We start from the raw sequence: 27,373 nt of genomic DNA on the forward strand, positions 1-27,373 counted from the left end.
CTCGAAAATATTCCGTTGTGATTGTGACCGAAGAATGTTTATTTCTGAGAAAACCAAATGCGTCGGTGACTAATTTGTAATCAATTTTCTAAGCTCTCTCTCGGATTGTTCGTCGTTTTCTCGAGAAATATTCGACGGTAACGAATGATGCGACACGACTGTGCCGTAAAAACTGTATTTCTAAGCGAGTTTTTGCTATTCTTGCTGTTCTCGCACAATTACGCGTTTGTCTGCCGACTGTATAAATATATGTCCTTTTTTCCACGCATGTTTTTATCAGTTTCCAAGCATGCACCAAGGGTGCACCCTTAGTTTCACGAGCAGGCAGCATTTACTGTCGACGGAGCGTAGAAAACGGATGCCTAATGTAACGTGCCTAATCGAGCTTGCATTATTGGGCATCGATATACTCGGTATACTCGGAGACGTATCTTGACAGTGTAAATATGTTGCAAATTAATGTCCTGGCGACCTAAGGTTGTTCATTCTCCCACGGAATATACCTCACAGAGTATCGTTATTTGTAGATGTTGAACAAAGAGCGCATAAAAGCGAAAATAAACATGTAAATTTGGGAGAAAACGATTTATATAGCTATGAAAGAGGAACTTGGATAATAGTGTGTCGATATTGTTAATATGTGCTGACATATTTAAATGTTTAATATATTTAAATCATGGAATTATTTATAAACGCGGAAAAATATTACAATATATGATTTAATAACGAATAGAAAAATAAAAATAATTATATTTCAATTAAATTGCAGCTTATAAAATGTTGAATTTACATGCATTATATGTATCTACATACTAATAAATTAATTATATTCATAAAATTATATTGAGGTTTATGAATATTGCAATCCTGAATAATTATTCATTTGAATATAATTTAATTATTCACAGAATATGAAAAAATTCTGTAAAATGCGACTAAAGATTTTACGTTAATAATTTTTGCACAATGTCGATCAATTTTTCTTTAACCATTTATGCATATGATATAATTAAGAAATAATCTATATTTATTAGCAGAATTGTTAAGAGTATTTTAAATTACATTTTTACAATTTATTATTTTTAAATTCTTTTTATAATTATATTATTATTGTAGATATATAACTTATAATTTTATTTGTAATTAAAAGAATTAATAGCATATAAATTTGATGATATATAAATTTAAACATTATATTACGTAAAAATGAAAAAATCATGAAAATTCAATATTCGTTATTTTAAACGAGAGAGTTATTTATCCCGGAGACCGCCATTAATTTTCTTATGCGACATCGGTACCGTTGCCATACGAATTACAAGACTCGTTTAAGACATGACATATGGCTTTGACGAACGATTTCCGAGAAAACAGAAACTCTTTCCGTAACGCGTTTACACCCTTCCTTTCACCACGAGAATACGCTGGCCAGAAATAACTGGACGGTTTAAAACGATGCTTTATTCTAGAAAGAGTGACATTTACGGCTGTTTTTGTAGTGATGGATCAGTGAGAGGGTGGATGTAGACAAAAGTAACGATGCTGTCATTCTGTATCGTATAGATAGAAATTTATTGGGCTCACAATGCTAACGCCTGTCTGTACAATTATAGTCTCGCGCTAACTACGTCAATTATGTACAAAGGATTCTTTCGTTTAATCGCGATTCGTATACTCATATAATCGTATAATAACGCGTATGCACACGACGCAAAGATATATTATATACAAAAATACAAAAGAGAAAGAAGGAGAAAAGGTATTGGCACACTCGAAATACATTCATGTAGGCAAGCAAAGCGCGTATCACATGGCTCAGATTTGCCGTTTCATCACCGGCAGTACAGGTTTCCGAAAATGGTGGTGCACGATGACGTACATTCACCGGTTTTGGTTATCGCGGGTGACATAGGTCGAAGGAGCACCTAATATGTGGCGCAACAGTGGGAGTTCAGTCTTAACTTTTACAATATGAATAATTCTCGCGATTTCTACATGTGCTTATTTACTATACAAGACAACGTCTTGACAAGTTCGAAATTAGAAATATATATATATTTCTATATAACTATTAGAAATATACATACATTTGCGTATGAGTAAAATTTTAGAATCTCTTTGTATGAAAATTAAAATTTTATTATAAATTCGATTTTGACCGAGAGTTTCTCTTTAAGCGATTCATTTAATTGCACTGTTTTGAAAAAAGTGATGTGTGTGTATATGTATATATATATATATATATATATATATATATATATATATATACATATATACGGATTGGTAAAAATCATGTTTTAAACATGTTTTAAACATGATTTTTTATAATACTGTTTAAAGCATGTATGAAGCATTAAAGCATGTTTAAAAAAACACAATGTTTTTTTAAAGAAAAAAAGCATATTATTTTTGCCAATCCTGATATATACACACATATATATATATTTTTTTTTATATACACACACATATATATATATATATGTATATGTATGCATATATATTAAATTAGAATCTATTACGTCTATAGATCTATACATGACTACTATAAATCGCTTAAATTATGCGAGAACCTAAGTACTAGAATGATATATACACATACGATTTTATACTAAAGTCTCAATAGAATTCCTTTGAATAAAAATTTCGATATGTTTAAAAATTCAATGGAGAAATAGCAATCTTAATAGCAAAGTTTAGTCCTATTTTACAGCTCAATTAAACATATCGCGTTAACTGCGTATGAAAATCTTGTAAACAAATAAGTAATTGACTAAATGTTGGTCTCTCTTCTGCTGACATCGCCCAACAATATGCCATTACTGCGAACAACTCGTCCGGACAGTTTATTGGTTGCGCCAACCTGTATCCCTCTCGGAGATAGGATGCCATTTCAAATGGATCCACTTCTCCATAAGGCTGTTGCGCCAACGTCGTTAGCTCCCACAAAAAAACGCCGAATGCCCACTAAAATCGGAGAAAATAATATGATAAAAGTGTCAAACATGTATCATTTGCGTGTAATATATCATTTTAACGTGATCATTATTGCAATATAAAATGTGGAATAAAAAAATCTTAATTAAAATTTTAATTCATTAAAAAATAAAAATATTTTTTTAACGATAATTTAAAACAAGTAAATTGAAAGGGTTAATATTTATTTTTCTGCAGTATTTTTTTATATTAATTCATATATGTTACTCACCACGTCAGAGGCTGTAGTAAAAGTCTTATTGAGTAAACTTTCTATTGCTAGCCATTTAATAGGGCGATTTTCGTTATCGCCGAGGCAGTGATAATCCTGTGGAAACAGATCTCTAGCCAAGGCATTATCCGTAATTTGCACTCTCAAGTCATCGTCCACCCTGAAACATGAAAATCCGTGAACTTGAGACGATGATCGTCGGAAAAAGATCACGCAATTTCATTACCGCATCGTTATAAGTTGCTCTAAATGGAAATCAGACAGATACTAGCAATTAAAGCCTTACGGTAACACACGGTTATTAAGTCTACGCGCAATTAATTCGGTAACGAAACGTAACGATTGCAGCTCTGTATGGCAATATAAAACCTGTTATAGAAAACCCAGCTAAGCTATATTGAAAGCAATATATCTAGCAATAAAAATTATACGAACTGAAGGATTTATAGAACGCAAAAAATTAAATCATCAAGGAAGTAATACAAAATATATTTAGTCGAATAATGTAGAATATTTTTAGTGCTTTAGTGATAGTCTCGGGAAGACTTACAATTATTTATTCATCATTCTTACTTACACGCAATTTCTGGCAGCCAAGTCTCTATGAACGAGTCTCTTTCTGTGAAGGTATTGTACACCTTTAGCAGCCTGAAGTGCCATTTCGACGACTTCCTGCGTTGTAAGAGCTCTCGGAGGCCCTTCGTTACTGAACTTGCACCTCAATAGAAATCTTTTCATATTTTTGTAACCCGTGTGTGGGTACAGCAGAAAAGGCGCACTTCTGTCCTCAATGGAAACACCGAGGACCGGAAGTAATGCTGGATGACTAAGTCCATACAAAACTAAACCTTCTCGCAATAGAAGAGCAACCTTTTCGAAACAAAAAAATTATACTTGAACATCATCTTAGTCACATTTTAAAACATAGAATTGTTTCTTTCAAATAAATAAGATATTCTATTTTTTAAGAAGATAATATATATAAGATATATAGTTAATATATTTTATTCTTTTGTTATTATTTATATTGATTAATTATTCTCAAGAATATCTCGTTAGATACTCTTTATTATTTTAAATTAACCTACTTGCGATTGAGATGCGTGTTCGGCAGCAGTTTTTACCAGTACGTCCTTCGGAGATAAAGCACCTTCTTCATGATAACTGCCTCTATACACGCGTCCAAACGTTCCCTCTAATTCAATACTAATCAGACGCACCCTGCATCTGTAATACGAAAAAAATTAATTATTTCACTCAATTTTATAATTTTTCTATTTTGCGGTATTATTTATAACTCAAAATGTTTATTTTTATGACACTTATTGTGAAACAAATAATTAATCTATTCCTAAAAATAATATTCATTCAATCAGATTTTTGTAAAATTACTATTTGATATTACTGATATTTCTTCTTAATTAAATTAAATTAATTGTTAATTTAAATAATAATTACCTTTGTACGGTGATTTCTTGAATTCTTTCATGAAGTTCTCTGTTAGGTCGATCATCTAGTCTTCTATAAGATGATCCTGACGCAGCAGAGGCAGGTGGAGGTGTCTCTGATGATAAAAAAGTTTGCGCAGGTCCCACTCCAGTGCCTCTTTCCATACTGCACGCTGAACTGAGTCCTCTGGATTCTCTGTAATTCATAAATCTTTTATGCACATATTCAATAATTCGTTCAATTATTCGGTTCTTTTTAACGGTACGTTTCACTCACTGTAGAGGATCTCGATGTCTCCTAGTCTTCTTATCACGTACGTAGTAGATAATAATCAAAACGAAAATAGCTGCCATGAACGCACACGCGCAACCAATTGCCACGTAGAAAATCTGACCACCGGAAGTGGAGTCAGGGACAGCGACTAGGACTTCTTCAGGCTCGGTGGGAGTCTCTTTTAAGTTCATACAAATTTTTTTTCGCTTGAACTCCAAGCTGGTCGTGTTCTTTCTTGATACCGAGACGTTTATTCGGAGGCTAAGGTCGACTTCTATATTGTAGGGTCCGCAGTGCAACGATAAGGCCCATGTTTGTAAACCACCAACCGGTATCTCGCCGATGTGGGAAATGTTTAAAGAACTACTCAGCGCTGTAGGATTGCTGATATCCACGAACATCGTATATGGTAGCTGAAAGCATCAAGAATTTCATTTTTATCTTATTACTGTCTGACTCTCTCTGCAAAAAAGTTATAAAAAAACTACCAACAAATCAAAGCTTATATCATATAAGTTAATCAATGAATAAATGCATTTGTAATGTAGAACGAAATGACGAAAGGTTTGAGAAAAGGAGCGCACATAAGAGCGTTCAATAAGTACCAATCTGAAAACTGTAATTCGCAAAGAATACGCAAAACAGACGGAACAATGTTGAAGAGCGTGAGGTTTGGCTGGCTACCGCTCCGTCATAATTTCAAGAACGTTGAACTATAATCTCGAGCGTACCATTCTCGGAAGACAATTTGTGCTCAGCGAGAGCAAAGCGAGTCCAGAGGATTTGCGAGAACAAGAGTGGAAAGAAAACGGGGAGGGTGAGGGGTGGTAAGGCTGGTGGAAGGAAGCGACTAGGCGATGCAGAAGCAGCAAGCTCGCAGCTGATTACTAGCTCGCAGTGATGATCGGTTCTCGGCCACGAGGAGAGTATCTCGTCAACTTGCCGGCTTGTCGCTACTGCTATCTAACGCTCTCCTGCGGTCTTCTACGGCCACGAAGACCGTGGCTGTCACACTATGTGGCCAGCCAGGCAGATTCTTCTAAATGGACTAGCGGATTTCCAGTTAAGAATTTAGATGGCCGAGAAATGAGATTTTTTTGTAATCCTGATTCTTAATATATTTCAATCCGTAATTTTATTAAAATATAAAATATAGACAATAATAATGGAAGATAAAGAAATAATTATTTTTTTGTTTAATAATAATTGAGAAAATAGGAAAAGAAATATATATAACTATAATTACAGCAAATAAAATATAAATGTACTTGATCACTTTCTTTAACATAAATACTACTATGTAATTACTTATGACAGATGGCACGACAACAACATTGTGATGGGTAGGACATTAAAAAAAAAATATCCTTGCGCGGTTAGGTCTTTGTACTTTTGCAAAGGATGTCAATTTTCATACAGCTTCGGAAAAATTCTCATATACCGCGTACGATTTACACAATGTAGCTTCTGCAGTCTTTCGTTAATTTTCAAATCCGCCATATGCTTCATTCTCAATACAAACGACGTTGCGTGATGCGCGAGGGAAGGAAAATTGCTACCCGCGCTATACAAATACCCACGTAGCAAACGTCTGATCGAAATTGAATGCGCTGCCTGGCGCGTAAAACCGCCAGGAGGATTCCCTTGATAATTCGACGTGTACTGCGACGCGTCCGGAAACCGCTTTATCGAGACACAATTCCCGCAGGTTTGATGGACAGGCGCTGGTTTAAGTACCATTCAAGCCACTCGGTTTTGCCGCGGAGGTGACGGATGTCTTTGCGTCGCTCGTCAGTCTTCCTCATCTCCTTCTTTAGTCCCTCCTTTCCAGTTGTCTGCTATATGCCGAGACAACTGGAAGAAGTGGATGGACCACTTTGTCCCGCTCCTGGATCCGTCCTTTTTTTCCGCACATCGTCGACGAGTCAATCGGACACCCCGCCGCATTCTGCCCACTTTTCGCCGCCACTTTGTCAATGTACCACGGATGTCGACGAGCAGCGGGCAGAAGTGGTTTGCGTAGTTTTGCCGATGACTCATGAACGAGAAAAAAAGAGACAATCTGGTTTCGATTTTATATCCCGCATGATTATGCAGCTGCGCGATTCTCACCATCATAACTATCGCATCACGTCCGCCGCGGCGTTATATTAGAATAACATAAAATTAATTCGCACGGTAGGATACTTATTATTTATTCAGAATATATTATTTATTCAGAACAAAAAGTAGAAGAAGTCTACAGGTAGATTTTTAATAATATTAACAAATATATACAATGAAAATAGAAGAGAGAAGTATTGACGTAAGACGAAAAGGAAATATGAGTTTTTAATTAAAACACGAAATGGAATCTGAGACAATTAATTGTTTCCTGATAAATAAATACGTAATTTCTATCGCACTACGAGTGAACATTGCACATTTTATTTGTTCTTCAACTGAGAACTTTACGCCATTGCGATGCGCTGAGAACTTGAAAAACTGTAAAAGATACGATATGCCTCGATAATTTCGATAAGTATACGCTATAAAGACACGAAAGAAACGCGAATGAAGATCGGCTAAAAGTCTCGAATGGCTGGACGGTGTGATCGCTGAACCCTGAAAAACGCTGAGGTTCGTTGGATGAGATCCGTCTCTGAAGTGTCTTACGTGCGGTGACGCGAATTCCTACGTTAACGAGCAATTTCAGCATTTCTCAGCTGCGGGCGACTTTAATCCCAGCGAAGAAGCGTAAAGAGATGCGGGAGGAATGGTAGAAAAGTCAGAGGAACGTAAATAAGAGACATAGAAGCACTCGCCGAGAATTGTGCACGTAAATATCTTGTGCATGGATAATTCTGGTCCTCGACTATCACGTTAGCTCTGCTCGCTTTAAATTCTATTCCTTCAAATCCTTTTGCACTTGTTCTTGCGTAACACGCTAACTGGGATCTTAACGAAAGTCAGAAACGCCTTCTGCTCTAAATATTTTATAATTTACTCATTTTAAAGTTAAATTTCTAACTTTATGAGAGTTATACGGTACAATTAATGCAAATTAAATTGTCAGACTTTCAAGGTACTGCTCAACAATTGCGTAGTAATATCTTTATTTAAACTTTTGCTATACCTATCTTTATTACTGACGCCTTTTTATGGCACAGTCTGTACAATTATGCGACAGCTTTAAAATAATTTAATTAATGTCCATATTATTTCATTATATGAACTTACCGGTCTACCAGCGAGATTTTCCCATGTGAAGTGAAGCTTCTGAATTAACGCTGGTACAGGAACGACGAATTTCATAGCATACTCATTTACAGTCCCTTCCCTGACGTAAAATAATTCTCCATCCAGTCCTGAAATACATAAATTTATCTTTCATTAACAAAAAAATTTATATAAAGAAATTGAACGTGCAAATCTTTTTTTATATCTAGTGTGACTTGTATTTAAAAAGAAGAGAATATTTATTTGTTTATAGGTTTTATTCCTTGTAGATAAAAAATTATCTGATACAGATTACGAGTGGATGACTCATTCGGTTCCATTAATGTTACAATTAATATAGCGTGCGATTGCCCCACAAATCTGCGAGAATACTATGTATCGTGTGACTTCAGCATTAAAAATGCCTACTCGTATATTTCAAGTGTCACGGAAATGCGATGAATAAATTTGACAATAAAACTATATAAAATGCTAAAGAAATTATTTCCCTATCATTAGTAGAATTTAAATTAGTATTTATAATAAAAAGAACGTACGAACGTTTTAATATAAAATAGAAAGATAAAAACAAAATGTTAAATTTGAATAATAAATTTGTTATGTCTGTATGACCTTTTTGAAAGTGAATCGCATTAAATGAAACAAGAAAGATAGCTTTTGTAAACATACATACAATTTTTCTTGGAATGTACTGCCGCATTATTAATAGTTTATTTAGAAATTAATATTATATAAAATAATATAATATCTTAATCAACATTAGGTTATTTGAAAAACAGAAAACTTGTTTACGTAAATTATTTTTAAACACATAAATAATGAATACTTGCAGGGATACCAAGCGTAGTTAGTGTACAGACAGAACAACAAATTGCCGCGTGATGCGCATTCGCTTCGCTAAATTTTCGTCCATATCATCGGACCCACGCTTAACACATATTATGCTACCGGACGACTCAACCGAAGCGAAGGTTGGCGTGCGGGAGCTGCAAGGTTACGTAGGCGAAATGGCGAAGAAATATCGGGGAGTAAAGAAGGAGAATCTGCCGTGGAAGGGACCGAGACATGGGCACACGTCGTGTTCTCCCTCAGCGAGGGTCTATCCTGCGGTTGTATCTGATAGCGTGCTTAACGAGCCACGAGTTAGATTTTTAAGTCACCCGAAGACAATGTGCCGCACTGCCCCCACGATCGTGTCTTTGCCTTCGGTTTACCTGGCTCGTTCGGGATCTCCCTGCTTCGTTCTTTCTGTAGTCCTGCGGCCTTTACCGGTTTTCTGCATCAGATATCGTATACCTACGACCTCGGTACCGGTCGTTTTTGCGACCAGGTTTCTCTCACCGTTTCTGTGCGGGTGTTGGTCGTGGCGACCATCGTAAAAAAGGTGAAAAGCGACCCTGCGAGTGTCCTTTCAGAAATAGTTATATATTCTTATACTTCTGAAAAATCTATATGAAACTCTATTGGACTACCTGCCTAAAAATCGATGTTTTTCAAGAATATCAAAAGTGGCATAAAAGGAATCAACAAGAGGCACCAACGGCAGGTGCGCTTATATAATGCCTTTGAATGGCGAATATTGACGAATATGGTATTAAGCAAACAACCATGAGGCATTCGTTGTTCCTTCCTTTCAGAATTTCGCTGCTTTATGAATAATATATGATTCAATTCACAAGGATAAAGGTCTAATGGATAATAATTAATTACGCATCGGTACGTTTCTGCTGAATAATCCAATTCGCGCGTATATTCCTCGTAAGGTCTTTCATGGTCGTTAATCCGACGCAGTCCACTCCATTCCCGCGCGTTGGAAGGTAAAATGTAATCCTTCCGGTATCAAAGATAATTTCATCTCGTCATCATCTCTTCCCTTCGTCGCTGACGACGCTCCGAGTATGACCTCGTTACCGCGGTTTACCTCTTATCTAGTCAAGAAGGGTGGCACCAACCTCTTCGGCACTCTTCCCTTGCGATTATGCGGGAACTTGTAAGCGGGTGGAAGCAGGTCGTCGGGTACCAAAGATCCTTTGATGTCGCTATGTCTACCCCGTGAGCGCGAGAGCCAGAAAGCGACGAAAGGGACGTGCGAACTGGTGAGAAGGATAAGGATAAGTTCAAAGAGGGAAAAAGCCCTTTCAGTAAAGGCGTCGACCCTTGCAACTGCTGCCAGGCACAATTGTCATGAGGGATTGTACGGAACTATAAGCATCTTTTTTTCACACAACTCGCACCTACCATCCTGTCCACCGTCTACCAACTACCGATCGTATCTGTTGAATCTAATATGGAATTATTGCCACTTTTACAAGCCATGATGGTAGATAAGAAGCAGAAAGAATTTTTGGACCACTGTTGAATTTGACCATTCTCTTCGTGCGCAGATAAAGATCTAGGATTCCTGTGGTGTATTTTAGGAAGGCGACTGAATCTTTATAACTTAATACATAAGCGATTTTTTACTAACAGGTAAAAGGAAATATATCCTTAAAAGAAGAATTTTGTAAAACGTTTATTGAAATTGAGAATTATTTAGTATTCAATGAAATAGAATCTCTTTTTTTTTAATTGTATTTAATAATTAATTTAGTAAAATTATAAGCTTAATAAAAGCAAAAATAACTTTAAAATCTTATTTTGAATTAAATAAAATTAGGATAAATCGCGCATTAGAAGTGTGTAAAGCTGTGTTTATCAGACTACATCTGTTTCAATTAGTGAGGGACATTTAAGACACTTCCTTGGGGGGGGGGGGGGCACAGTCGCATAAAAAGAATTCGTAACATTACAAATTAACAATAATAAACGATTTATTCACATGGAAATATTTAAGCACATAAAATTCATCTTAGATTTTATCTCTTATTTGTTGTGTATTAAGATTTAAATGATCAAAGTAAGTAAAAAGTAGGATAGATAAATAAAAAGTTTATTGCACTACTCATGGAGGTATGATATCTTGAATATTTAAAACTATTTGAAGGAAACTATCGTTATAGTGCAGTCTCCAGTTCGCTCAATTACTGTCTGTGGAGACGCAATAATTCTAAAGAAGTACTTTTTACTTCCCTTGAAAGGATCGAATAGACGTATAACAGAAAAATGCTGCCAAGTACGAGCGCAGGAGAAATTTCACACGCCATGGTATTCTGCACTGTCAAAATACGGCTTTGAGTTACGTTGACGAATAGAGGTCGAATAATAGAGCGGATACTAGGGGTGAGAATAAGACGTTTAAGACAGTGAGGGGTATTATTAGAAGAGGTAACCATATCTTTGAAGAAATTCAAAGAGATCAAAAAGAATCTACAGAAAATAATAGCTTAATAAAGAACTTTGCCTTAATATGTAATAAAATAAAATTAAATTAAATATGATGAATTACAATTTCATTTATCTCTTTAAATATATTAAATATTTGTATATGTAGGATTAACATGTAAATCGACACAAATCTATTAAGAATTAAAGAACAATACGTAAGATGCGATTTTTTAAAAAATAATTTTATAAGATTTCCTAAACTAATTTAAAAATTGTCTTTATTTTACAACACAAGATATAAATATAAAAGTAAAATTTTATTTTAAAATTTTTAAAGAAATTTTATATGTTCGTTATTTCTTAAGTAGAATTTTTGAAACAAGGATAGAGAATGTGCTCATGATGTAAAATAAAAATAAATGCTGAGCAAATAAAACGAGTGAATGCTAGCGTAAAGGCGCGAAATCAACCGCGAAATTTTGCGGTGTGATGTGTCCTCCGCTGTCAAAATACGGTATTGAATAAAGTTGACGGGTGCAACTCCGAGACTGGTCGAATAAAAGACCAAATCTTAAAGTGCCAGGCCCATACGGAATTGCCTTCAACCGAGGTCTGCCACCGGGGGAACCGAGAAGGGGTGGTTCTGGGTCAGAAACCCAACACCTTCCGAATATGAAATCCGGTACGAGTATAACGAGATCCTCTCGTGGCGAGGTTTTTAAAAGCGGAGACCCGGGGCAGACAGGCGAAATATTGGTAGAGAAAGAGGGAGAACGAAAGAGAGGGAAATGCAGATGGTGGCGCAGGTCGGAGGAACAGGAAATATTGGATTCACGCGACGCCTACTCACAATGCAGTCCGCACGATTTTCAGTCGATTCCCGTTTCATGCCGTCGCGTCTCGTACATCAATAGCGTGAACGATAGGATGCCGTGGATAGAATATTGAGATCTCGAATGGATCTATTATCGAATGTAACGAGATTATAGAAAAATTTACTTATAGGCCAATATTCAGTTCTTATTTTAAGAACATTTTAAAAATAATATTTTAAGATGCTAATACAGCTCTTTAATTGGTTCATGATCACATCTTAAGGCTGTACTTAAAATAATCTTAAATATAAGACTCGACTAAATGAATATTGCAGGCCTAAGAATAAGAGAGAAATATCGGTTTATTTCTCTCTTATTATAAGAAAGACGGTGATATTGAGAGTTGACTGCTATCTGTGCCAAAAATCCGAATTCAAATCATCCATTCACATCAAATTTTATTTAATCACGTCTCAGAAAAGAATGGCAATTCATCGAGTATCTTTGCTATGACAATTTCTTCTGCTATGGCAGTTCAGATTCGGCGTTGAAAATTATTCCATTTATCAGTAGACACATGCAGAAGAGATCATCTCTGACAAGAGATAACGGACTGAAGAAGAAAGAAAAATGAGAAAGATGAGACTGTCAGAAAGAATTATTGTGTCATTATTTGAAATGTATCTGTCATTTTATCTTTTACTTTGTAATAGATTGAAGTACCATTTCGCATACACAGGAATGTCTATTTTATTTGCGATGTCGATTCTGTTTCACACAGGGGTGGTTCGCAATTGCATCCATCACGCCCATCGTGACGGAAAGGGTGATAAATCTCGATATTCCGAATCTGAACACGAAGTCGCTGCAGACGTACGTTCAGCGTGCAACGAGCGCAAAAGCCGCGCTGGTCGTGATTTATGACAAATTCCGCCTCGCGCGTAAAGACCGAAGTTTTCTGAGGAAAGTCCGGTGTTAACGTGCTCCAAAAATGATCCGCGAGCGAGGTTAACGACCAGATCAGCACCAGCTGGCATATACCCACCGATATCTCGGCTCGCTGCCTCGAGAGATCTAATAACGCGCTCGCCTCTGTATGCGTACACGTACGCCGCATGTGTACACGCAATTTCACGTACACAGGCACGCGCGTACGTGTTGCTGGTGCCGCTGCGCGAGATATTTTTCACTTTCGCCATCGCGAGCAAACGACGTGGGCGTCTGTACATAGGGTGACTCAGATGCCACGCCCTTTCTCCTGATTACGGATCCTTTATCCGAACTTAAAATAAATTTCCTCGTTAATATTGATCGTCAACAGTAAGCATCTTAACAATCGAATTTTTAGTAAGACCAATTTATTATCTAATTATGTAAATTAATAAAATTGATAAAAGAATTATATATCAAGTCACATATATCTGCATGTGACTATTGATGCTTTAATATTAAAATAATCATCTCCGTGTTTATCTTTTTTTTAGAAAATATGTAAATTCTGAGACATCCCGCGTACCTGGTGTACGCATTCATGGCCACATATCGTGACTCCCTCATCCACGTGCAAGCCGAGTGCATATATATAATGCAGGAGGCTGGCTGCTTAGCATATATCGAACGGCCTCCCTCCCTCTGTGCCGACAGGGGTCTCCTGAATAACCCATAAGTCCTGGACAAGTCCTGAGCGTCGTTTGTACACTCTCTCCTACTGCCTTCCCTACCTCCTCGACCAACGTCGAGTCCTCCTCTGTCTTTTAGTCTGCTCCCTGCTGTCTCCTCCATCTGCTTTCTCTTACTCCCTGAGTTCTTCTCCTCGGGCCATAGGTTAAATCCAGGAAGGCGTAACTTCGCACGACATCAGTTATAAGTCACTCCGGAATAACATTAAAGAAAAGCAAAGATAGGTATATAAGATGCAGACAGAAGAAAATTTAGGAGGAACCTTTAGCTAGGCTACCGTTTCTGGGATCGTTCAATGGACCTCCCAACATTGCTTTATCTCCGAAAGGATTAAGGAAAAGTCGTTCGACAGATGTATTTCTTTACTTTAAAATCTCGTTCGTTAGTTGTAATACATTGACGGATTTATAAAATTTGTGAAAAAATGGGACAATGCATGCTTGCTTGAATGCTTCGTCAACAAACCGCTTGTTTATATTTCTACTTTTACGAGATTATTTTTAGTGTCACGAAAGAAATTTAATCCTTTGTACGACATGAATTTTAACGTTCCCATTACAACAGGGATCTTCGAGAAACAGAACAAATTTTTTATTATCTCGGATTATATAAATTTTGAAAGAATTCCGGTATACTTGTCAAAACTTTAATAATGAGTTTCTATCATTATAAAAATCAGATTGTATTTTATTTATTTTTTATAGATAATTTTTTTTAGATTTAAATTTATTTATCAAAATATTATGGTGTTTTAAAATACTTCAGTTGCTGGTGGAAGATTAATATCTCTAGGAAAAACCCTATTGATAATATACTTTTTTTTAACTAACAGTTTTTCTTTTACGTGTACATGAAATATGGTAAAAGTATGGAGGTACTGCTAGTATATATTTTAGGCAATATATACACATTCTGTAAACGTTATTCATCATCAAACCGCGAGTCATCCATTATGATCAGGAGTCCATTCTTACTGTGGTTACATTCAGAAGTGGCAAGTATTCCCGAACAAAGCGCATCGTGGCGTGGAATAAACTCCGCATGGATCCTGTGAACGATGCATCATGCATAACGACCGCGGTTTAGGTTTATTTGTCGAGGGGAGAGAATAGTAACGAAGCAGAAACCAAGCAAACGTCGCCGGGATGCAATTCTGGCACATCGGAACCTAAAATAATATTGTTCGCGAGGAACCCTCGTGGTGGTTGCTCGAGATGTGACTGCACAGTACGTCGTTATATCGGACACCAGCCACGATCGTTGATGCGACTAAACAGGGGTTGACAGATGGGTGGGCTGATTGAGATGTCGTCGGTGCTACGACATATGGCAGCACTAGCTGGCAATCAGGACTTGGACATGAAGAGGATTACGACAACTGGATTTATCACGACAGGATCGAGTATATACGTATATATATATATATATATATATATATATATATATATATATCTCTCTCTCTCTCTCTCTCTCTTTCTCTCCCTTTCACGTAGCACGTTCGTGTGCAACACGAGATCGAAGAAGCTCGTTAAGGCCAAGCCCGCGAGGACGTCTAGTCGAAGGAACGATCCGCGTGATCCTTTTAGATCCGTTTCAAACGGCTTTCTTCGGATTTAATCCTTCGAGCTGTCGGCCGCATCACGTTGCACAATTATTCTGATTCATTTCCTGATTGCATATGGCGAACGTTTTTAAATTCTTTTAAGATCTTTTTTCTTTTGAAACGATTTTATTACCTCACGAATTTAATATGGATGAATGCAGGAGGCATATATTATGCTTATATATAAAAAAAGGAGAATTAAAATGTAAATTAATGTCTACAATCAGCGAATATAATCACATTCATTTCTTTACATAATATTGAGAGAGAGAGAGAGAGAGATATCAAATATTATTTTTAAATTGTTTAAGTTGAAGATGTTAATTATATATATAGTTACTTTCTAAAACACGTTTCATTTTCGTAATTCGCGTCAGAAACGAGCTTTTTTGATAATTGTAAAAAGCCGACCTAAAAATACACGTGTTTCGCGAACATGTCTCTTCGGGACGTCTCTAGAGGAATCAATCTTCCCAAAGGATTCTCCACTGGCAGCATGGAGCGATTGTCAAGCACGATTTATCACTGCAGTCTGTAAGGGGACAATTCCTACATGGGTCCTAAAAAAAAAAAAAAAAAAAAAAAAACAGGAAAGAGAAAGAGGAAGAGAGAGAGGGAGAGAGAGAGAGAACATGACGTAAAAAGCGTACGGTCTATCCCTCGATATAGGATCCAAAAGATATCCCAGAGTGGACGCCAAATGTGATGGCATTTCTAGACCACAGGCTCCGAAATTTTTTAAAGTTACCTACCGGCGTGTTTCTCTTCTTGGCGCCGATGGCCCGATAAGATTCGGCGAACACGTTTCAAATTTCGTCTGCTGTCATGAAGATGACATGAAACACGACAGGACACTCGAAATGTAAAACCCTCGTAGTGCACGAATTGCTCGACAAGTTCTATTTTTATTGCGCTGATAAATCATCTAGAGAATTGTTCGACACAACGCAATTTCGATGAAGACAAAAAACGTTAATACTGAAATATATTTCAAGACTCGATAACAGTCTGCGCTAAATTATAATCCTCTTACAGACACGGTTGTTATTAAAGCGAAGTCAAGATGCAATATTCGGATAAGAATAAAACGTGAATTGTGAGATCGTGCGATGTTTATACTACGGCATATTTCGAACTAAGCTTATCACTTCGGATAAGATAAAAAAGAGAAATCATTCCTTTTCCTACAAAATAAACATTTTATGAAATTTTTTTTTTCACCATTTCTGAATGACAGTGGCTATCGCTTAGGGACCCATTTGTCAAAAACTGTTTATGAGTACGAGAAAGGTTCACATTCTTATTTGCCGAGTCACCCTCTATAAGGGCTGATGATCCGTGGAATAGACGTTAGAAAAATATTTTCTTCGGGCAGGATTGTGATGTTAGTACCGGACCGAATGCGCAAAAGGACGAACGAATACGTTCGAGAGGACGATGGAACGAAATGTTAGAATCACGTATATTGAACTTAAGAAGGGCCATATATCCGCTAAATCTTTCGAGTGTTTTCCACAGAGGACCATGAGAGACGGCGACTCATCTTCGAGGAGCAGATGCTCGTTAAGATCCTGTCACTCAGGGCTCGCTTGGATGAAGGTTGCAGTGGTTTCGCGCGCGGATGAGGATTAAAAGATTCCCCGCGAGGATAACAGCGAGAAATTGATGGATATTGCCGGAGGTACGGAGCAATGAACGAAATATGTATAGACAACCCAGAGATAAAAGAACAAATGTTGCAACTGTTAATTAAAAATAAAATCGCGCGAATGTTTTTAAATTTAAATTTCAATAGATGTTTTTGGACCTTTGTAGCTTGATCTAAATATTGAAATTGAATAATTGCATTCTTTTAATTTTTTAATTTAAGATTGTACGAACCACTGGATTAAATATGAAAAGCTTTAATCGCGGGAATGTATTATATATATATATATATATATATATATATATATATATATATATATATATATATATATGGTACGTTTGTGCAATTCAGTCTGTGAATATACTGTGCCCTGTAATACAAAAATGCAGCAGTTTTAATTATTTCCAGCATGCTTTTAACTTTGCACAGTATAACGATGTGAGATCAAAGAATCAGGGAGAAAGAGGGAGTATTCTACATTTCGAGAAATATAGGAAATAGGTCGGTATCAACAAAGCTTTGCGACAAATATTCTGTCGAATGTGAACTTTTCGTACTTTCTGTGAAAATTCTCAAGAGAGAAAATTCTCTCTCGAGAATTATCACAGAAGGGCATTGGCAGAGAACTGGGGTGTGCACTCGTTTTACCCCTCGGTCTTGAAAACCCTCGGGGCAAACGAAGTCTTTGCGAAAGTTCCATTATATGGAACTGAATGATTCGATTGATACTGCCAACTTGACATAATTACAAATTGTATCGTACTTCTCTGGATGAGAACTGTAATTTATTATTTCGGCAAGTGGTATTAGAAATAAATATTTATATACAATGTGTTTTCATAACGTCAAATCTTATCAATATTACGTGATCATTCAACAATGTGCAGCATTATCTCTAAAGTTTAACTTAAAAGAATATTTTAGTAATTTTAATACATTTAATTATAAGGTCGAGATAAAAAAATATATAAATTAAAAATAATCAGTACCTATAGTAAGAAATAAGATTACACAAAGATGATTTAAAAATTTTTAATTGATGTTTTTATTGTGAAAGGAAACTGCCATAATGTATTTTTGGGAATTTACGAAATCCAACTTGTCAAAGCTCAAACTGTCTGTTGTCTTTGCGAGAGAAAAGTAACACGTATTACCAAAGAATCGAGACTCAGCAAATCGTGTCTGAGTTGTCCAAGTTGTTTTTTCTTTCCAAGGATTTTCTTCTTTCGACCCAAAACAAATAAAACTGAGAGACTGCCCAGCGTTACTCCATCTTCCTCTCACTCCTGCTTTCTTTTTTTCTCCTCGGAAGAAAATCCACGGGGGGTTCCGTTTCTTCTCCCTACAACGGCATCTCATGTAAATGTCCCACTCATACAGCGACAGACACGATCCTGATGGAAGATGCCGAACGAGCGAACGAACCCTCGCGCGCGCGCTCACGCGTGCGCACACACAAGTGAAAACTTAAGGCGCAGATCTTAACGAGGAGCCGAAGATTGATGCGGACACGGGCGCAGCATCCGCCCGGACCTGGTCCATCCTGAAATCGTACACGCGCGTTTCCTGTCTGCCCCTCTCTCGTACCTCATCACTCTCTGTCATTCGCGCGTATAGATAGATAGATGCATCGCCGGCGCGTCGTCGTTGTACGTCCCCCTTTTCGCTCTTCGTGCGACGCATTGATCATTATAAATCTGTAGTCTTGCGTTCTCGCTCCCACGCGTTTCTCAGCGCCGAAACGAGCCTCATCGATCATTGCGATATTTATCGCTACCGGTCACCGGCGGCCTCTTGTCGTGGCTCCATTCGTTCTCGATTAACGCACATCGTTATCACGAGGCACGCATCGACAACGAGTACAGCCACACCAATTCCTACGCCATTGTACGAGCATAAACGTTTTCACGGGGCCCTGGTCGGGGCCTTTGAAGCGGCCCTACTCCACGGGTAACATCAAGATGGGCCTGTCAGGCCCTAACTAGCTAAGGTCGAGCCCAAGCCGGACTCACACGAACGAAGAGACGCTTCGGGCCAAGTGTACGCTGTTTTCGTGTTTTGACGGCCTTCTGATGGGTGACGTTCGTTCAAATCGGTACATTTAATATATTTGTCGCGCACTATTGATTTTATATAGGCAAATATAGTATTGCTTTATTGTATTGTGTAAATAAATGTAAACGCGAAGTCAGGGAGAGTAGTAGAATTTACTTGATTAAATAATTGCACAAATATAATGTTTCTAAAGATAGATTTAATCTCTTTTTTTTATTGCAACGTCATTACATTATTGTTTAAATTAAAAATAATATCTAGTAGTTGAATAAATATACCTATAATGTCAATAGATAATATTTCTGGCAACATATAAAATATCAAAAAATAATTTGTTTATAAAAGTATAAAAGTATAATTTTTTTAAAAATATAATTTTTAAAAAAAGTATAATTGAGAGTTATTAAAAATAAATTGAGCTCAAAACGATATAATTTTATTAATTGTGGGAAAAATACAATATTAAGATTGGAAAATAATTGTTTACATTAATTCTTTTTTCTACATTAATTATTGTTATATGTGTATGGTAATGGCATCCCAGCAATGGTATGTAACAAAAAGACGAGATCGGCAATATCGAATTGAATTTATATTCGGTATTATTAAACAGGAAACCCGAATGGAAGGAGTAAAATTATGTTGCAACAAAATAATACGATCGATGTATTAAAAAGACGACACGAAAAAGGCGAAGAGCCCGAGTAAAATAATGGATATTTGAAACGGAATAAGTGGAAATGAAAGTATCCTTCCCAACGCTTGCGACGACGACGAACACGGCGAGTAACACGATCGCGAGAATCGATCGGCGATTAAACGTAATTTACTTCGCGCCTTGAGCAGCGTGAAATCGGAGAAGGAAGAATGTAACTTGGTACCGGTAAAATTCCGAGTTATCTTATCCAAGTTAACGCTATACGATCCAACGTTGAGTGGTAGCGATCGTGTACGGAGTCCCACCGCTTCCAGATAAGTTCCAAATTTTAAGACCGTGTCTTTGCCACCTGCTTACCACTTGCGGCGCAATTTATCGTCCACCATTATGGCCAGGAATTTATACAACAGACAGCCGCTTCTCATATTCAATACCGCCGAGGTTTCTTCCTTCTCGATTATGTGCAGGTAACCGTTTGGAACGTGCACGATCGAGATCGATTTCTCGACCGCGGTCGATCATGGGGAACGGGCGGAAGAAACAGGAAACTCTATAGGGAATACGGAAACTGGAAACCTTATTCCACCGTGGTTTGGAAAGCTCGAGGTCTATATGGACTGCGAGGCAAGAGCCGTTTTGAAATCGGTATCGGGGGGTTCATCTAAGGACTGGCCTTCTACTTTGGTACTTGGGACTAAACGAGAAAGCGATAAAAAGGAGAAGATATGAAAAAAGAAGGGACCAAGGAAGGGGGGAAAGGAGGAGAGAGAGAGAGAGAGAGAGAGAGAAAGAGAGAGAGAGGCGCGACCCTTGCGAGAACAAAACGAAAAGGAGTGACTGTCGATTATTCGGTGTCTAAACAAACTAGAGCCGGTCCTGCAAGCATGGCGCAGCGCCCCACGCCGCCGTCGCTTAACAAGGACCTCGTTATAATATTTTATTACGCCTCTCGTATATTATAATGCCACGCTGTGCCGCGCAAGGTTTCCTGCGGGCGAGAGGTCGAGGTAGCTTTCGCGTAGTCATGTAGTCGTAGAAATTTACTGCTGTGTTTCGTAGAAGGAATTGGGTACCTATACACACATTGACTTCGACGGTGCCCATCGTGATCAACGAAGCCATGATTGAAAACGCTGGTAGAATGACTTATCACGTTGTCAGTCGGATCTGCATATATTGACGAGAGTGTATTTCGCTTTCGAGTCGTTTCAACCAACTTGGTTGAGTAGGTATGCATGTTTCAGACGTCGCATTTGATCGCCATGCGTGAACCTCAAAGAATGCAACTCCACCCGGCTAGAACGTCTATTAATATCTATTTACATTAAATCGGTACGTCGCGTCGACGTTTCTTTGTTGATTCTATTAGCGTTCTATTAGCGTCACATTACAGAGCATTCTATTTGCACATTTTCGATATGTATAATTTACGAATTCTTTAAATATAGAGATACAATAGAAATATTTTGAGGATGTTATCTCACATAGTCTCTTAATTTTTATTGTCTTGAAATTACGTAAAAATTTTTTAAAATTTAAATACATAGTTCACGTAATGCGCAACTTTCTTTTTTGAACGTACTCAATTATGAATAATCTAAGAAACGAATTTGCATGTAATGCAATTAAAACTTACGTCAAAGAATTTAAATGCATTACAATTATTTTTCCCGGACATCCGCCGTTGATAACAGCGAATGTTCGAGAAATGCGTGTTTCGTTACGCGAAACGTTTCGTAACAGATTTATATATTTCTCTCGGTCATCATATACATATATAAAATTCATATAACAATTTTTCAAATTAATTTTACAAACTGTTAAATATTCGAAATGATTGAGAATTAAATTGAGTTTCTTTGTTATTTTCATTTGAAATTTAATTTGCGAGAGAGTTCTTTAATATTTAAATGGAAGTATTTTTAAGGAAGTTTACGATGTTTTAAATTATTTATTAAATTATTTAATTGTACTATAACGTACATAGCATTATTATATAATTGGACTATAACGTGTATAATGATACCTTAATAATTCTATCATTTAATTCTGCAGAGTTTATTACATTATGGTTTGCCGAACATTTGTGCTGCAATGAGGTCAATGAGATTGTTGTGACAGATACTAATATGCATGCACGGCTACAATGAACGGTGTGGCCAGTTGCAACCATGCAATTTTGTGCGCAGCCATAAATCTTTATCTTTAATTACAACGCATCATTTGCGTGATTTAAAACGTTCAACGATCGCGCCTCTCTCGCGTTGTAATAAATTATTGAAGTGGAAACAATATAACTCATCGTATAATCACTCGTTTTATATTATTTCTATTACAGCATTCTTTTTCTCTCTCTCGCCATATTACAATTATATAACTTTACTCAACATATTTTTTTTCCGAATCAGCATTTTAAAGATCATTATCATTAGCCTAACGAAATTTTTATATATTATACATTTTCCGTAATTAGAAGAAGAAGAAGAATGTTTTTTTTTTAAATTGTTTATTTCATATAAACTCTTATATTATTCATTAAAGTTTTCTTTCGACCGGAATTACAACGACGCGTGTATTACAACTCAAATCGTCACGTTTACTCAGCTTGCACACGTCGAGGTTCAAATTGTGTTTTCGCATGTAGTCGATGACTCTGACGCGTGCGAAACGTGCTCGAGACGCTGATCGAGAGGCGAAACGTGCAATCCCACGCGCGAACGCATTTCTCTCGAGGGCAGCCCTGAACGGGTTCAGGTGTCGCAGGACCCGCGTGTCATTCTGTATCCCTGTCGTACCCCACGATGAGACGCAACGAAGCGAATGCTTTTCGTGGTCCAATGGTCCGAAAACGAATTACCCTCCGTCGTGGAAGTTATCGAGGAAATATTGGAGAGCCCACGTCGCCGCGTCTCTAGTGGTCCCTATTCGTTTTCTACGCGACGATTTTTGACTAACGTGGCCCGCGAATGAAAGCCATCGAGTGCGTGCGATGGCGATAAAGAGGATCGAAAGCGTGAGAATGGAACAGCTGGATAGATCAGATCGGAAGAGGAAATGGCTTTATCGCGCTCAATGGATGGCAATGTAAGATTACTGCGTATGAAGAACAGAGTACGACATTTATTCTTTGGGTAAGCGTATCTTTTTAAAGCGCATTATATAAAATTCTGTTTCGTACAGCTTGAACGCGCACCATAATTCCTTACTGATTTTCGTTTCAACTAAAATATACTTCAGCGTTAATAAAATCCGTGGATTTTTCGTGTAATAATTTTACTTCAAATTCAATACATTTTTCCTCAAAATAAAGTTTATATTTCTAATGCAACATTTGTACAATTTTAACATTTGTTTTTTAATTCGAATAATTATTTTGCCGCAGAGTACAAAACTATATTCAGAGTTACGATGAATTCAAAAGTAACAGGCAAGTTTGCTGAAATTAACGCCTTGTGTATATTCGCGATAGGATTTTAAAAAATAAGAATTGAACTTAGTGAGAAATTAGTATTGTTCAATGAAACCAATTTCTTGTGAAAGCGAGACAGTAACGGAAAAGCAGAGTGATGACAAGTGAAAGGTTGTGTTCGTCTTCCAGTCGGTGTTAGATGATTTGTAGCTATGAATAGCTTCGAATTCTCTTGCAACAATTCAGGATGTCTGATACATCGAGTCCGTAATATCGTGGCGAACATTTCAACGCTCTACCACACCGATATTGATATTCACTGATTATACATTGCAACGCGCGGTATGCTTCAATTACGATGCGTGGTTAATGAAACAATTGCGTGTACGGTGATGACAATTATTCATGAGTAATTTAGAGCTTTGGTGCGATATAAGCTATTGACGGGCAATTATTTAATGCCCAATACTTAATTACGCTCCAAGCATTTATCGTTTTATCTGAAATAGATTTTCGATGACTTTACGTTTCGATGTAACAGATGCTCAGAGATTTAAAAGATGCGGATCCTCCTGTTACCTCATCGTAACAGCCTTGTTTGCCGCAACACTGCTCGTTCGAATTAAATCACTATCGATAATACGCCGTTAACAGCCCTATCTGATAATTGCGCGTGCTACGTTGAGAATAACCACAAAGTGGAAAACGATCGCTTTAAAAGGGAATTCCGATACGAGATATGCGTGACGGCCAATTTTCCTGTTCTCAAGTCGTCCCTAACCGGATTTATACTTGAAATTATACCGGTTTTGTACCCGAAGTTATTACCGTACAGCACAGAAATGAGGGACGAATGAAGTCCGAGGTTTTGCTCTCGTTGAAGGAATACGATTAACACGTAAAACCTCGGAAGAAGAAATTGATGCTATTACATACTTCAACTAAAATGTAGTTTTGAATTCATTCATTGAGATATGGACAGTATGGCTTTTGCGAATGTATTATAGGTATTTTTATTTAAAGCTCTATTTTTTACGCTGCATTACCTCTATGACAGAATTATGTCAGACCATAAAATTAGATGCCTTATATGACGTACAATTTATTAACATTTATGCGGTGTTTTTCTTACTTTTCTATAAAATATGAAATGTATTTTTATTCGCTGTATTATAAAAAATATACAAAACAACACACAAAAGAGAGACACGCTAAAACATATAAACGATGTTCAAAACAGCGCAAAGCGAAAAATATGTCAGATTCAACATTGAAAAATAAATTATGTCTAAAGTATAAACATTATGTTTTATGTTTATTCATATGTTTGTATGACAAATTTAAAAGTCTCAATTTCTTTGTTTACAGAGGTTACCTTTGTATTTTCATTAGAACGTATTATATTATCTTGAAAAATATAGATTTCATAAATCAATTGCTTTCTGTTCTTGAAACCTTGAAGAATGGTTGAGCTTTAAAGAAAGTCTCTTTAAGAAAGATTCACTTTTTACCCGCTTAAGAAATAATAATGATCAATATGATATTTTTATATATGATTGAAATTTATTACGCGTATACACAATATCGCTTTAAAATTAATATATGACTTTGTAAATTGTGTGCGATAAAACTTGAACATTATTAGATATCTTATATCACTTTGGAGTGTATTGAATAGGGCAGACAGTGGCAAGATTCTTTTTTTACGCTCTTTTGTTAGATACTATTATCTTCCACGAGAAGTTTAAAGTTATGCATCGAAGAAAACTGCGTACAATAAGTATAATACATATATCGCAAAGAAACTTCTCTCATTGTCGCTTTCCATAATGCTCGAACACTTATCTCGTTCTCTAAACTTTTATAAATTAAATTTAAAAATGTGCTTATTATGAATCTCAATTGGTTTATATTGTTCACTAGACGAATGCAATTTTTTATCAAATTGTCTTGTAGGTTTTTCGAATGATGATTGCCTTTAATGCGTACAATAGAATTAAATCGACAAGTCAACGTCTCATAGAAATTTATGTATTTCATATTTCAATTTACATATTTTTTCTCTCAATAAATCAATTCAATTAATCTATATAAAAACGTAAATAGCAATAAAAGAAAAAGCAAGCATAACGATTACTTTTTTATCGGAGAATTACACGGATCTTCGTTAATGTAGCAGGACAATAACCAGCGAAACGGCTGAACGAATGCTGGCCTCCTACTCTCTCGTCTCTTCATTGCCCTGCAAGTCTTATAAAGATCAACAAAAACGTCTTACCCAGTAGCCTGTGAACCTCCGCGAAGCTGAGGAAGAGATTGAAGTAACTCTCGGCTGGCCGCGCGATGACGAACAGCAATATCACGAGTCTCCGGAGCATCGTGGCTGCCACGTGACGTTTGTACTCGTGTATATATTTACAGCTGTACGCGAGATCACCCGCACAACACTCGTTACGAATTGTCCCACGCGCCGTTCATATTTCGCGCGATGCAAATCCGCGACGCGGGGGTAGCCACCCCGGCAGCACACCACTCCGCCTTGTGCACGTGACGGCTTTTTTCTCGGCCGCGTGCAATTCCGCGCGAAAACGCGCCGGTCCCGACTCCCGTTTGACAGCTCGTACACGGCACGCGCGTTATATCCGACGCAGGGGCACTCCCACACGTGAGAAATCCGCGATCCAGGCTGCTTCGACGTCCTAATGCTCTTCGACGCGTGTCGAGAGACGCGCGTACAACGAAATCGACAGGAACGGTGCAGCAACACGGAATGGTGCGAGCGAAGCGGAACGCTCATCGAGAGCGCGCGGCGTGCCTGCCTCGTGAAAGCCACAACCAGTTGTGTGCTACCATCGCCATGGGTCGTCTGGGGTCGGAGCAGGCCTGTCTACCGAGAGCAACCGAGTTTGCCCGAGACTTGCCGAGGTCCACCTACGAGGGAACCCAACGATGGTCGTGGTCGTCGGTCCACGACCAGGAGATCGAACGACCGCGCTCGAACGAGACCGGAATTGAATTTTAAATTCACTGACGGCGATATCGCCCGAGCGTAGAGTCGCCAAATAATGCATTAACGCAATACTTTTATTGTTTGCAACTTGACTCAGTTTATGATGACCGGAATGACAGGCTAATGAAAAGGTTTAATACCTCGTTTTTTTTTTACATATTGCAAATGAATTCCTAAAACGAAATTGGATCATGCGTGTCATCTGCCAACTACAGCTGCAGTTTTGCAGATTTAATTGTCAGCATTCAATCTTCTGTCATTTATCGATCATCACATTTGGATCTATGTGAAAAGTATGCAATGTGCTCTATGATAAAGTATTGATCAACATCTGTGCTTTTTATGTCTATTCAGAGATATTTCGAATAGTTCACACACAATGATAAAAATAGATCCTTTGACAAAACGATGCCTACATGCCTGTGTAGACAGTCTGAATAAAATTGACATTTTTTTTAAATATCCTATATTTGAGTTCTCATTGAGAAAACATGTCGCAATGTCAATGAAAAATATGGCAAATCCCTGATGTTCCTTTTGTCAACTTTGCATCTTTATGACCATTTTGTTCGTAATATTAGTGTTGTTAACCGTAGAAAATCGAAAGCATAACAGCAAGCAATAAATTTCAGGACCTTTATTCACGGTACTTTGGTAACAGGCTCCGTCACGTGTTACCTGAAGTTGAAAGTCGCACCTCATTCTGCCAGGTAGGCCACTTCGTTTTCTTCTTTTCGCTTGCGAGAGGCGTATAATACCTTGCTATCCAATTAACCGGTGCCAATCGGTAAAGAAAACAAAGTGAAAATCTTTTTTTTTATTCTTTCAACTGATACTTTATACGGATTCAATCTTCAAATATAAATCGATTCGTACTAACGTTTTATGTGTCTTGCGTAAATATCATACTGACATCATTAGCAAAACATGCGAAATATTAGTACGATTTGGTTTAGCTTTGAAAATTGAATCCATATAAAGCATCATATTGAAAGAATAAAAAAAAAAAGAAACATAAAAGATTTTTACTTTGTTTTCTTTAAACTACAAATTTAAATTTCTTACACATATATACATATATACAT

General features: G+C 37.2%; 1 protein-coding gene across 1 annotated transcript; it reads right to left on the bottom strand.

The window, feature by feature from the left end:
• Nucleotides 1-1,548: 1,548 nt before the first annotated feature.
• dnt (tyrosine-protein kinase Dnt) lies at nt 1,549-27,359 on the bottom strand. Its single transcript, XM_011054411.2, has 8 exons — nt 25,557-27,359; nt 8,147-8,274; nt 4,931-5,340; nt 4,664-4,849; nt 4,294-4,432; nt 3,783-4,075; nt 3,206-3,365; nt 1,549-2,964 (listed from the first exon to the last, which is right to left on the bottom strand). The coding sequence occupies exons 1-8, from the start codon at nt 25,654-25,656 to the stop codon at nt 2,716-2,718; spliced, it is 1,665 nt and encodes a 554-aa protein (XP_011052713.1). The 5' UTR covers nt 25,657-27,359; the 3' UTR covers nt 1,549-2,715.
• Between the last annotated feature and the right edge of the window lie 14 nt (nt 27,360-27,373).

Source organism: Acromyrmex echinatior, chromosome 16 (genome assembly GCF_024713525.1).
Source record: "Acromyrmex echinatior isolate Ae372 chromosome 16, ASM2471352v2, whole genome shotgun sequence".
Lineage (NCBI taxonomy): Eukaryota > Metazoa > Arthropoda > Insecta > Hymenoptera > Formicidae > Acromyrmex > Acromyrmex echinatior.